The 14,433-nt window shown below is 30.6% G+C and overlaps 1 protein-coding gene across 1 annotated transcript in view; it reads right to left on the bottom strand.

Moving 5' to 3' along the window:
- The window catches only part of klg (klingon), a 256,568-nt gene that overhangs the window by 23,198 nt on the left and 218,937 nt on the right, over positions 1-14,433 (bottom strand). Inside the window, exons 3-5 of the mRNA XM_065503447.1 lie at positions 12,761-12,961; positions 12,581-12,702; positions 2,139-2,289 (exon numbers count right to left, since the gene is read on the bottom strand). Of these exons, the coding sequence (XP_065359519.1) occupies positions 2,139-2,289; positions 12,581-12,702; positions 12,761-12,961 (474 nt within the window). The remainder of the gene's footprint in view (positions 1-2,138; positions 2,290-12,580; positions 12,703-12,760; positions 12,962-14,433) is intronic.

Raw genomic sequence — 14,433 nt, 5'->3', positions numbered from 1 at the left:
TTGTAGAAAGTACACCACAGATGGCGTATGATCTAGAATATTCGAACTTTGACAGTTAAAGAGCTTTCTAGATGGTAATGCAGTGTTATAAATAGTGGCAGAGGTTGCAGTCGTGAGTGAGTTTTTATCAGAGACGCTTTTCGAATAAACATCAACTTAGTGCCTTAAAGTGTGTTGTGTTTTTCAAGGAAATTCGTGTACATTATAAATTGTGTCTGTATTTCTGAGAATTTATAAACGTGTATAAAAAACATTGAGTGGCTATTTAATTCTGTGGTTGTTGTACATTTTGAATAAATAAAGAGTTGTTACAATTTTCAAACTAGTAAACGGCTTTTATTTGCAATCAAAAGTATCCGGTTTATTTAAAGGAAATAAACCAGCGTTTTGAAAAGGTTAAAACGTAACAATATCTTCCCGCATATGACGATATGTTGGTAAAAAATTCGACATTTTCAAAGCAACAAAAGACTATGTTGTTCTCACTACAGCGCACTCGCGATAATATGAACACCCCAAAATATGAACACTTTTTACTTCCATAGGGTACTCTAAAATATGAACTTAGTGAAGTAAGCTGTTCATATTTTAAAGCTTTTTAAAATATGAATAGCTTATTTTTGTTTTTTTAACGCATTTTATCTATCTACACAGAGTTTAAATCTAAATCAACAGGGTAGTGGCTAAATTCTAATTCAACTGCTTAATAATTTTTAACAATCTTGGAAAAGTGAACTGGCCTTGTTTTAATTAGTTCATATTATCGCGAGTGCACTGTAAAATGTTCTATAACTAAGTGAGAATAAATTACAGATACGTACCCTTCAAAATGACATATCTGTAATGAAAACGACCTAGCGTGAGTTATAGAGCTTGCTGATTACATTATAACTCGTGTCAAAAAATTTCAGAAACACCCTCAAATTCAGAAGTTATCCTGAAAAAACCATTTTCAGTGATGTTCGTTAACTTATAGATCTGTAACTCAGTCAGTTTTTGTCAGACTTTAAATTTGTTAACGGGTTTGGAAAGAAAACTGATTACGATTTAAAACGGCGTGCAGTTTTCCAATTATTCAAATCGGATCAAAATTGTAAAAGTTATTAATCTTTTCATTAACACCTTTTTTAGTATTTTCTCCCCCAGCCCATATGAATAAAAAAAAGAACAAAAAACTATAAAAAAAATAATATTTGTACAATTTTTAATTTACAAAGTAAATTTTATCGAACTTTTTTCGAAAAAGTTTAATAACTTTGGCAAGTATAAACCGAATTTAACAACTAATGTCTCGGTTTTGTCTATATAAAACTGTCTTTAAAACATTGTGCCAAAAAGATAGGGTTTCATAGAAAAAAATTAAAATAATAATTGTTGAATTTGAAAAAGTACGAAAAAAAATAAAAAGGAAAGCTATTTATAAAAACTTAAACAATTTCTTGGAATATAGATTTTATGCATAGATTTTATGAAAGCTTAATTCTTTACCTATCCATAATTGTTTAAAATTTTGAAATCGGTCTAAAAATGTGTGAATTAGAGGTACTACAGTACTACGACCTACCCTCAAACAGTTTTTTTTAAATAACTCAAAATTTTCGGGGTGTTTCAAAATCTTTGAAACGGTTTTAGTATGTCCTCACCTAGGCCTACAACCTCCATAAGGTCACTTTTCAAGTTCTGACAAAAAGTGTTATTTTGTAGCATAGTGTTTTTAAAAACAAAAACCTCGTCCAAAATATTTAGGTCATAAAATAAAAAAAAATAAAAATCTTTACCTACTTTCTATAAATCTCTGTAGCTTATAATGTTGTCTATAAGAAAAAAGTCAAAACTATTGTTTTTAATTAGCATACACTGATCTGTCAATACTGTATTGCCATTTAGGGTTTTTGTTTAGAAATGTAAAAGTTTTTTTACTGACCCATACTATGATTATAACTTTCTCTACAATTATTTCGGTTGCCAAAAACTCTGAAGTTTTTGCTGTTTTTTAGAAATCCACATCAGTTGTATTGTATTTTTTCCCTAAATTATACTCATAATTATTACAAATAACATTTGTGTAACATTTTTTTGCTTTTCTATAATAATTGCCAAATACTGGACGGAATTGTGTTTGCTGTTGTTTTACTTACATAAAACATCCAAGCGTATATCGACACTAACTGGTTCACCAACACCATTATCTGCGGTACATTGATAAACGCCAGCCTGTTGACGTTCCACTTTTTCCAATGTTAAAATTGGACCATCGCCAATGCGAGCCGTTGATTTACCAGCACCACTCTATTAAATAAGAAAAACAAGAACAAAAAAATGGACATTATTAAATAATTGAGCAAAGACATAAGTATTAAATAATGAAATTCAAAAGAAATACATAGAATGCAAATATTTTTTAATTACTTAGTTAAATTTAAATTTTAAAATTAAAGGACTTTAGTTCTCTCAACAGCACTAGTTCAAAATGAAAATACTTTAAATTATGTATTTTCTTTAAAACTATCCATTCAAGTGTTTTGTTTTTTTTTTTGGTGAAAAACCCACAACTTTAAAACGGCAAACTGACTACTCCTTCTCATTAAACCAAAGTAAACCTAAAATTTGTAGCTAACCTTTTTCTGACCAAAAAAATATCTATACATTCTTAGCTACACACAAACACTCTTCACATGGCTGAGTGTTTTTAATGCAAACTAATACTGTACACTTATGATACTAAATCACTGTCATCTATAAACTGCTTTTAAAATGTCAATAGAGTCAATATGTCACAGCTGATGGCAAAAAGGAGACTTCATTCATACTCAAAACACTAACACTTAGTCATTTAGGAAAACACCGGAACTTATACAAACATACAGACTTTTACTTACAAAGTAGGAGGGTATACCGAAAATTCCTTTAAAGGAAGAAGGCGCAATATTATTGATTTGCCAGCGGGTTACTCAAGCTACATTTGTAATACTCACCATTAAACAAGATGGGGGTTCATTTTATATTCTAGGTCCGTATGAAATTCTAAGAAGATCTGTCTATGTCCGACCATCTGTTTGTCTGTTGAAAACACGATAGGGTCCAAATACTTTCTGTTGATAAGGTTTGTTTGCAATTGAAAATGGACAATATCGGTTCCTGAATACAGTTTGAGCATTCATAAATATGTTTCTTATTCAGTAATCCTGATAAAATGTTACACAAATTAGTTCTAAGTACTGTGAAATTATATTGTAAACTATACCGAAAATCGGCAACATATGTCCCTACTCCCCATATAAGGTCCCCTTCAGAAAATTCACAATTATCTTATAATAATTAATATCAAGATGAAATTGGACATAAACATTTTGATATGAACTTCATCCGATAGTTTTAACAAGTTTTGTGAGGATCGGTTCATAATTGACCCCATATAATCCCTATATCAAAAAAAAGTTTTATTCCCACATATTAATGTGGTAATTTTATATTTCTAGGTACATTAATATAGAAAATACAAACAATATTATTAAGAGGAAAATGGTACCACTAGATTCCCTAATTTCATGATTTTAGGTTCCTTACTATAAAATACTCAAAAACAGCATTACAAAAAAGATTTTTTTAATTCTTGTGCACTCAGCATAAATGCTTAATTTCATGCATCTAGATACATTATTCAAAATATCCAAAAGCTACTATTAGTAGCGAAAAAGTACCTAACTCGGTAAGGAACATGTATGTTTGTTTCCTGATTCTTGGTTTTTTATCACAGAAAATGCAAAAAGGCTCATTTAAAGAACGAAAAAGTACCATTGATTCTACATTTTTGGTACTTTAATACAATCCTTGATCCAATCCTTATTTATTTCTTTACTCAGTAATATCACACAACTATTGGGTTTAAAAGTTAAATAATATAATGTCAAAAAGTACCATTAGAGGAAATAGTACAAATTTTCGTTTTGTCTAATTTAAAATTTCAAAGATCTCCAATGTCTCAAACGTGTCAAATCTGTGTCCATGTTCTCAAGAAAAAATAAGTTTTCTTAAGTCAAACTAAGAAAATTACGAAAATGTTTATCCGGATTTGGCACGAACTAGTACCTCGCACTCGAATTCCAAACCAAGAGGTTCGAATTTCCATAAAGTACCAAGTCACTAATACGACTTAAAATTTATTTATATGGTTTCAAATAAAACAAAAGAGCTATGTTGTCTTCCGTGAAAGGTTCGAAATTCCAAAAAGTTCCAAAATTGCTTAAGTAGATAAAGACACATTTTAAAGATCTGTATTAGTTTACCGCTTCGAATTTCCAAAAAATCAATACTCAGTGGATCTACATAGGGAGAAGGGAACATATACCTTGTGGCGTTTGGGCTAATTGATGTTGAATCAGTCAGGCATTCAGTATTGTTACTTTTTTTATAGATATAGATAATTCACAAAAATTATACTTTTTAAATTTTTTTTCAAAATATTGCTAAATGAGCAAAAACATTTTTCTTTTAAAATTTCATCTTATATATAAAAAGAAGTGTACATTTTGGTGTCACCACTAACTGCGAAAACGGGTCGACCGATTTCTACCAAAATTTCAGGGTACGTCTGTAGATGGTTTATGTGAAGTTTGGACGAAATCGGCATAGTGGTTCCGGAGATATGGCTGGACCAATTTTTATCAAATTTTCAGTGAATCTTCAGATTTTTAATTTTCGGTCTGTGGGCGGAGGGGCGTTGTAAAATCAAATTTTTACACTATACCGCAAATGACACTGACTGCCGAAACAATGAAATACAAATGGATGGACACAGTAATGAACGAAGAACAAGCTTCAATTATGCTACTGAAACATTGAAGGTTGGATCACAGATAATGTTTCTCCGCAACATAAACGCGCCAAAATTATGCAACGGAACACGATTGACCATCAAAAAACGTTCACCAAATTTAATTGAGGCAACAATCATCGGTGGCAGATTAAAATGCGAAGACGTAATGATTTCACGCATACCAAAGATTTCCAACGACAAAGCATAAGGCCAATCGTTGACTATTGCTGGCGTACTTTTGGAAAATTCATGTTTTGTATGTGGTTTGCTCCCGAGTAAATAAAAAAAAAGAAACGTATATCCCCTGTCCTTAAGATGAATTCATAAATATAATATCCCATTTGCCTTAAATACATCCGTTTCATTTTTTTAAGGGCATATCATGCCACTGTACTTATAGATATCTGCTACAACTTTGTCAAATGTCCACCTCAGTCTTTCGGGTGCGATGTCAGGTCGGGGGAGTCCGTGCTTTTTTTTTGTCCGACACTGTATATTCAAATCGAGATGCTATATAAAACAGAATAATTGTAAGGGCCAGCAACGCGGACCGGGTTCAGCTAGTAATTTATATTTGTGAGTGACTTTCGGAAGAGGACCTTATATGGGAGCTATGACCAATTATGGACCGATCACCATGAAGGTATTGTGATTTATGTCTATATGATAGTTATTTCTGTTGAATTTTTTGTGTATACCAACATTTTTAAGAGATTTATGCTCGTTAAAGTGATTTTCGGAAGCGGGCCTTCTATGGGAGCTATGACTAATTATGGACCGATCATAATAAAATTTGGTGACATGAATTCTGTATATGGGGGATTTCATGTCAAGTGAACCAACTTTTGAAATCGATGTCTTCCGATCGGGATGAAATTTGCACCAAGGTTAGCTCTATTGGATAGTAACTCAGACACAATTTTTCAACAACATCGGTCGAGAACTCTCTGAGGTATAATACAAGGTTTACACGACAGATTTAATTGATTCAGAAAGTGATCCTGAGTCGATCGGTATACATTAAGGTGGGTGCTAGAATAATATTTTTTGACGTTACAAATATCTGCACAAATCCAATATACCCTCCACAATATGGTGGTATAGTATAGTTCGACATGTTTACTATAACCATTTTTACATGTTTTTAACACTATTATTTATATGATTGTGGTAACCATAAAATGCTAAATTTACCATCCACATGACTATAGTAAGCATATATAATGTATTGTTTTCAGATTATGATAACAATAAGAATAAGAACAACTTATGTGGTTGTCACAAAAATATACTTATTTTCTGTAATCATATATATGATTACGATAACCATGTGTAAGGTAATTTGAACATATTATGAAATTCAAAATTTTAGTTTTTGATCAAGTAAAGGGATGCATTGTTTCATTAGATCAAATTCGGCTCTGTAAATTGAATTTCCATATCCTGCAAAAGATTTAATTCCCTTAATGAATTTTATTCATTTGCCAACCAAAAGAAATGGATTGTTAAAATGATATTAATTTACAAAACTTAAGTTATCAGTAAAACGATTATTTGCAGAGTTCAACAAGCATATGATTTTCACAAAAACAATAAGCTAAATTACGAAAATAAAAACATTTGGAAGTAGTATTGAACAAATAGAAGATTACCCAAAAATATGTTCATTTCTAAAGCTGCAAAACATTACTTTTTAAACTGCTGCCGCTTTTCCAATGCTTAAGTTAAGTTGTCTTTAAAAAATATCTATGGGTTGGTTTGCCTTAGACCAAAAGACAACAATGAAAGCAAAAACAATCTATGGCTTTCATATTAAGCCATGAAAAAAGAGGGAGTTCTTTTTATTACAAGAACAGGAAATACATCATGTAGATGATGACAATAACTTTGCAAATGAATATGGATAGAACACACACAGTCATATACAAAAAAGGAAATAAAAACAAAACCAATAACAAAATGAGACCAAAAAAAAAAAATTTTATAAAAAAAGGTGAAATGCCACATACTGTTAAATGCACACACAAGAACACTTACACTTATATGTATAATATACAAGTATTTATGCAACCTACAAAAACCAAAAAAAAGGAAAATATATACACACTCCCTAGATATGAATTTGAAAGGGAAGTACAAAAAGAAAAACTCGAGAACAGCAAGTAAGAAAGACAAACATTTCCTGGCAATAGCACCGATATTATAATGGGTTTCTCTGTTGAAAATCACCCCTTGATTTGGTTGCATGTCGTTTCCAAAAGGTTGTAATGTGTGGCATGGCATGGCAGGCACCTTTAAAAGTCAGGCAACATAAAAACTAAAGATATAACTACAACTTGTTGTTGTTTTTGGTTTTCCTTTTCCTTTGGGTTGCATGTTTTTGGCTTGTCTCGTTGTACTTGTTGTTGTTTGTTGCATTTGTAGCCTTTGACATGACTAAAGACCCGCCTTGTTTGTGCCAACCTGGGCTGCCTGACTGCCTGACTGCCTGCCAAATTGTAATTAATGCGAATGACTTGGTTGCAATGTCATGTTAAAACTGCAAACAATATATGACGACTATGCAAAAGTAAATGTAAATTTCTGTTCCTTACATTACATTCGATTTTTATGCCTTTTATTTTGTGTTTGCTTCATTTACAAAATAAATATAAAAAAACTAAAGAATTATTGGAAAAAATTTATTTTCTCCCCCTTTTATTTGGCTTTCTGGCTTCCTACTCAAATGATGTAAACTGACCTAGTATTGGAATTTTTTGTTGTTGCTTTTATTGTTAAGCCTTAACTGAAATTCATTGCCATCATTGTTAAATGTTGATGTGAAGATATTTTCTGAAAAAGACAAGCAGGATTTTTATACCCACTGTCAAAACTAATGTGGGGTATATTGATTTTATAATTCCGATTATAATACATAAAAAAATATTTATCGCAGACCCACATATTCTGGGTTATCATAGGATTCTATAGCAATCTAGCTAAGTCCGTCCGTCTGTCTGTTGAAAACACGATAGGGCCCAAACGAAAGCAGCTAGCAAATACTCTCTAATGATATAGTTTGTTCAATATTTTTCATCAAATTTTTTTTTTCCAATTTTTATTTTAAATTTCTAAGACAGAGTTATGAAGTACTCAACCATTTTGTAGCCCTGTGTAATTATAAACATTATTAAATTGTCGGAAACACAGTTGATGTGAAGATATTTTCTGAAAAAGACAAGCAGGATTTTTATACCCACTGTCAAAACTAATGTGGGGTATATTGATTTTATAATTCCGATTATAATACATAAAAAAATATTTATCGCAGACCCACATATTCTGGGTTATCATAGGATTCTATAGCAATCTAGCTAAGTCCGTCCGTCTGTCTGTTGAAAACACGATAGGGCCCAAACGAAAGCAGCTAGCAAATACTCTCTAATGATATAGTTTGTTCAATATTTTTCATCAAATTTTTTTTTTCCAATTTTTATTTTAAATTTCTAAGACAGAGTTATGAAGTACTCAACCATTTTGTAGCCCTGTGTAATTATAAACATTATTAAATTGTCGGAAACACAGTTTTGGTACTGCAATGTAAAACACTGAAGGCTTTTGTATGGCCTTCAACCCAATTTCTTATGTATTCTCTTTCACAGTGGGTAGTCAGTATCTATTTAATAGTGTTTGCTTTTATTAAATGACCACACATTGTTTATTATTATTCATTACAATCTAAGCATGTGTAAAAGTATATACAAAAAGCCAGGCATATGCCTGAATATGGAAATGTGTAAACACATGCAGGGATTCACACATGTGTGTATGATTGGTTTCTATTTTGCAGTTGCTGGACACACTCCAGCAGTTCTAGGAGACAGTCCCGAACTAGTGATTTTAACCATAATTTAGGGTGGGAACTACTTACTTCAATAGCTACGTGACTAGTTATTTTAACAAGTGCCAATTGTCTTCTCTCTGCACTACAAAGAGCGCATACGTGTCAAATGACCCAAAATATATATTGGAGTCAGCCAAGTGATAGGACATTAGTGACAGTTACTGTCTATAAGGGATACATTGACTAATTGCTTAACTGCTGGGTATTTTGCAGTTGCTGTACATACTGTACTCTATCGAAATTTACACTATATTTAAGTTAGTACGTATGTAGATTAGGATGGCCTCAAAAATAAAGTTGTAGTTGTTCTTAACTAAAATAATAGTTTAATTTACTCTAAGATATTGTTTCTAAAAATATATATAAACACCTTAATAAAGGACGTTTTTTTTTTCTAAGATCCAAGTCACCAAATACTGACGTCTGGACAAGCATTTTGAGAAATGGTCTCCTCAAACAAACTAAACTTTAATTTTTGTTGGGTACATCGACAACTTATTTTTTCTCCATACAAACGAGGTCATCCTAATATTCCTATATATGTATAAAAGTCATTACTGTTGTTGCCGCTTTATATGTATTTTGTTGGTTGTTTTTGTTAGCAGTTTGAAGCCTTTTGCAACAAATAATTACATTGTTTATTATCTTGAAATGTTGTCATTAACTTAGATTTTTACTTAAATGTGTCAACACATGATAAAAATCTCTATAGCAAAAAATATATATATATTGTTTCATTTAGAGAGAAGGACATTTGTGGCATTTTGTATGATTTAAAGTGTTCAAAAGTGAATAATGAAGATAATTGAATAGAATATTTTAGATTAATCATGGGAAATGGGTCATAATATTTGTTTAGGTTTCTGAATATAATAGAAAATAACTATTTTTGTGAAAAAGAATCAGTAATAATTTAGTTGTAAATTATATACAAGAGTAAAATGTGACAGAAATGAAAAACAAATTAATTTCAATATTTTTTTTTAGAAAGGAAAATTTCAACAATATGCGTCTGTACATTTTTTAATGAATTACAGGTTTTTTGTTAAAAAAAGTTATTTTATTTTTCAACATACTCTTTTGAGCTCTATGCGCTTTGTCCAATCTTTCTCCAAGTTTTGAATCTCTCCCAAAAAATAAGATTGTGGTCATAATATGGGTATTTTTTGTGAGAGGATTTCAGGTTGGAGTCAAATCAATTTCCGCTGAGACATTTCTTCCGGTTTGGAAACATAAAATAGTCTCTTGGGGCTAAATCGTGTCAGTCATCTTGCGGAAAAATTTCTCATACCCAAGTGATCACTTGAAACCACTGAAGCACATGAGACGCCTATGGCTTTCACAATCTGTCGCACTTTCAATCTCCGATCGGCCAACACCTCAACTGGACTTCCAGAACTTTCAGTAGGTACGGCCACAACGAAAGTCAGTAGCCCACTTTTTTACCATTAAAACTGATGGTGCAGAGGTCCCATAGTATTTATCAAGCATAGGGTTTTCCTAAAATCACAAGGTTGTCTGCTATTGTTTTTAATAACTTATATGTACTTTTGAAAGAGACATATCTGTCATTTATTCTCCCTTATAGGGCCCATACACAACACCATCATTATTGAGCAATGAAGTGATTGTGCAATTAAGCTTGAAGCACACATTACTCCAGCATGCTGGTACAAAATTAATTTTTTACCAAAAAATGTGTGGAAAAGTTTGTAATGTACATATAATGATAAACAAAAACGAAAAATTATCAAAAAAAAAAAAAACGTGTTTGCATGAAGAAATGGTTAGAAAACAAAGGAGAACTAGGACACACTAAACTTCTAAAAGAAGATGGTACATTTTTGTTCTCTGGAACATTCCTGATCTTCCAAAAATGGAGTTTATCGTAATACCACAACGAAGACTCCAAAACATCATCTGTTCCTGCAGTATTCCAAAAACGTTGATTTTTTTTTACCATTCTTGCTCTTGGCCCACCTCTTTCAATTGTTCTACCATTTTATTGTAGCATTGGTTTTTTAATTCATAGGCAAGGCATTGTTTTATAAACTTCGAAAAATTATCCATAAAATATTTTTTTCTTTGGCATTCATATTTATTTTTTTTTTATTTTTTGATGTTTATGTCTTGACGATTTAAATTTTATGATCTAATTTTACAACACACGATTCAATCAAAAAAATATCAAACTATTTTTGATAAAGCACCAGCTGCTGGTACAATCACACCACAAGCTCATACACGAGCAATCAGCTGGCACAATCACTTGATTGCACAATCATGATGGTGTTGTGTATGGGCCCTATTAGTTATTAAACATTATAGTGTAACAAATTTTTTTATTTTTTTTTATTCGATAATGTCGAATTTTGTGTCAACATAGCGTCATATGCGGGAAGTTTCGCGTTACTTCTTTAATTTTAACAAAAGTACCACTGAAATACACCGATTGCTCACCAAAGCTTATGATGAATGTGTTCCATCGGTTTCAACGTGCGAGAGATGGTATGGAAGACAAAGATCGCCCAGGCCAGACAAACAAATTAGCAGACCAATAATTGGAGGCATTACTCCATCCATGAAGATTGTTGTCAAACTCAAAAAGAGCTTCCAAAATCATTGGGAGCTACTCAAGCAACATTTTCAAAACGAGCAGAAAAGAGCAGCAGGATTCATCGAAAAGCTGAGAAATTTGGTTTTATATGAATTGAAGCCTAGAGACCTTGAAAGATAACTTTACATGTCTGAAGTTATGACTGAACGTCATAATAGAAAATAGTTTTTGCACCGAATCGTTACTTGCGATGAAAACTGGATCCATTACGACAAGAAATCGTATGTCAAATCCAATCAACCAGCCGAATCGTTACCAAAGCCAAATTTCCATGGCCCTAAGGTAATGCTCTGTATTTGGTGGGATGGTTCCACTGAAATCTGGCTTGACCATCACATGGATCCTGCATCAATTGCAACTGATTCGCTTGAAGTGATCATTTGCCGAAAAATGCTCAGATTATTCATTTTGTCCTCAAAAGATTAGCACTTCTTTTGGCACCCATATAAAGTCAGAAAGATGGAAAAAGGACATAGCTGAGAAAGGTCAACACATTGAATAAATTTATATTGTACAAATATTTCAAAATAAAAACTACAATTTTGAAAAAATCCCGCAGTTATAAGTAATACACCCAGTAAATTAAAAGATTTCTTAGAAACTAAATTGAAAAGCACATAAACTCTCAATAAAAGCTAAAAAAGTATCATCAGTAGTTAAATTTGCCTTAAAATAACGTAACACCCAGACGTATGAGTAATAAGTCGTTTAATATTAAATATTACTTATACGTTTAAATTACCTAAATCAGAGTGCTTTAAAAAATCTCTCAAAATGGCAAAGAAATTTATTTTTATTTTACTTATCGTTTTCATATAGATTCAATTCATTTAATTCCATTCAATCAAGGAATTCTACTTTTATAACTCAAAGTATTTGCTTTATCTTAAGAAAATAGAAAGAAAAAATACTTTACAATCAGTCCGTGTTTAAAAAATAAAGAAAAACATTTACCCTCTTATTTGAAAAAGAAAAAAGTCATAAAAATAAGAAACGTTCATGTATAGTAGAACAGGAGAATCAATTTAATTAAATTAAGAAAAGTAAAATCAACTACATAAAGATGCTTTCCAAGCAGACACCCAAACACACAGACTATCTTAACTGACTGTTTGCTTATCTACAGTTAAATTAAATTGTAATTGATGAATTACTCAATGATGTTTAAGCAATTTATGTGTTTCCTAAATACACTTGAGTTAATATAAAGTGAGTAAAAATAACATAAAATGTGGTAGATAAAAGAACTTTGTAATATTCCTACCTTTTTCGTCCAGTATATAGAAGGCACAGGATTACCCGAGCCTTTGCACTCCAAAGTCACAGGGCCACCTTTGCGGGCCTGCAAATTACCCGAAGTTGGTGTGGCCCTTACACTGGGGGGTACTATAAAAATACAAATTGTTTAATTTTTATTTAATTAAATTTTGTTTAATATTCTTACCCAATATCTCCACTGTATGCACTTGATCGCGATTTATTTTGTCACTTATTTGACAGACATAATCACCAGCATCTTGTGGTTCCAAATCCGATATCTCTAAATTATAACCATCTATCAGTCTTACGCGCTCATCCCTTGTCACCATGATATTGGAGGCGGTTAGAACATTTATACCACGACGCCATAATAAAACAAATGATCCTGAAATAAAAGAAGTGAAAACAAATCATTAGTTATTTTTACGGTGGCAGTTTGTTGTATACAAGAGAGAAAATATCCAAATAGATTCATTTAAAATCGTTAAAAATAAATTGAAAATAACACAATGGAAACAATTGAACATTTCAATTAAATATCATTTGTAAATCTCTCCAATTTTTGCTTTTTCGAAGAAAAATATTTCATATTAAAAATAATAGTTAAAGAAATTTAGTTCAAACAACCCAGCAGGTCATTTTTGTCACATGTTTAAAACTTATTTAATTATTTCAAGTTAAACTTGATAAAATACAAATTGTAATTCAAAGAATAATATTGAAAAAAAAAAACAAATTGAAAATGAGAAATTTTAATTAATTTTTAGCAACAGAAAATTAAATTAAGCAATTCAACTTTATATTGAGAAAATCTAAATTATTTAAAAAAAAACTATTTGTTAAACTAGCATAACCCAAGTTTAGATAAACAAAGTTTATGAGTTTAGCTTATAATTCGAATGGTTAATCTAGTAACCCTTTACTAAGCATTAGTTAAGTTCAGCTAACCTTATAAGAACAAACATTTAGCCTTATTTAATGTTATAATAAAAATTTGGTTTTATTTTGAAATTCTCAAAAATTAAACATCACATTGGAAACTTAAACTTACTATAAAATAAGTTTAATTTGTTTAAACTCAGTTTAGTTAAACTATAAATTAATTCTAATTATTGTACCCTACTTTTTATTTATCCATATTTAGACATTAGTTTCCAAATATATTTATGTTAATTAATCTTCGGTTAATTAACATAGGTTTAGTTAAACCCGCAAAAACAATGATTAAGTCTTATATCTAAAAATTTGGATTAGCTTTAAGATTTTGCTTTCATTAAATAAAGTGAAATAATTTAAACGCGTTTAAACAAAGTTTATTTAAACTAGGTTATATGGAGTTTTGCTCATAATTTTATTTTTAAATTATTTAAACTCACTTAAAAATTAGTTATCAAATACTTTTAAGAGAACTAAGCATAGTTTAGTTAACTTAAGTTTAGATAATCTTTCAAAAATAAAGATTAAATATTAGTTTGTAATAATTCATTCTTAAGTTATGCTATTAAAATAAATTTAGTTAAACTTTATTAAACACAGTTTATTTTATCAAAGTTAAATGGAGTTGAGCACTTAATTTTTATTTAAATTCAAAAATTCGTATTCAATATTTTTAAATTCTGCTTCAGTTAGATAAAGTAAAATAAGTTAAACTTGTTTAAACGAAGTTAACTAAACTAGTTTTGCTTATAATTTTAATTTTAATTAAATTAGTTATCAAGTTGAATGGATTAATGGGATTTCATCTTATTTCAGTTTAGGTTTAGTTTAACCTAGAATAAAGATTAAATGAATTTAGATTTCAATTAAAATTCTGCTTAAATTAGTAAAAGTAAGCTAAGTTAAACTCGGTTAAACGAA

Source organism: Calliphora vicina, chromosome 1 (assembly GCF_958450345.1).
Source record: "Calliphora vicina chromosome 1, idCalVici1.1, whole genome shotgun sequence".
NCBI lineage: Eukaryota > Metazoa > Arthropoda > Insecta > Diptera > Calliphoridae > Calliphora > Calliphora vicina.
The sequence above is the reverse complement of the archived record's forward strand: the minus strand, read 5'-3'. Positions and strand labels throughout refer to the sequence as shown.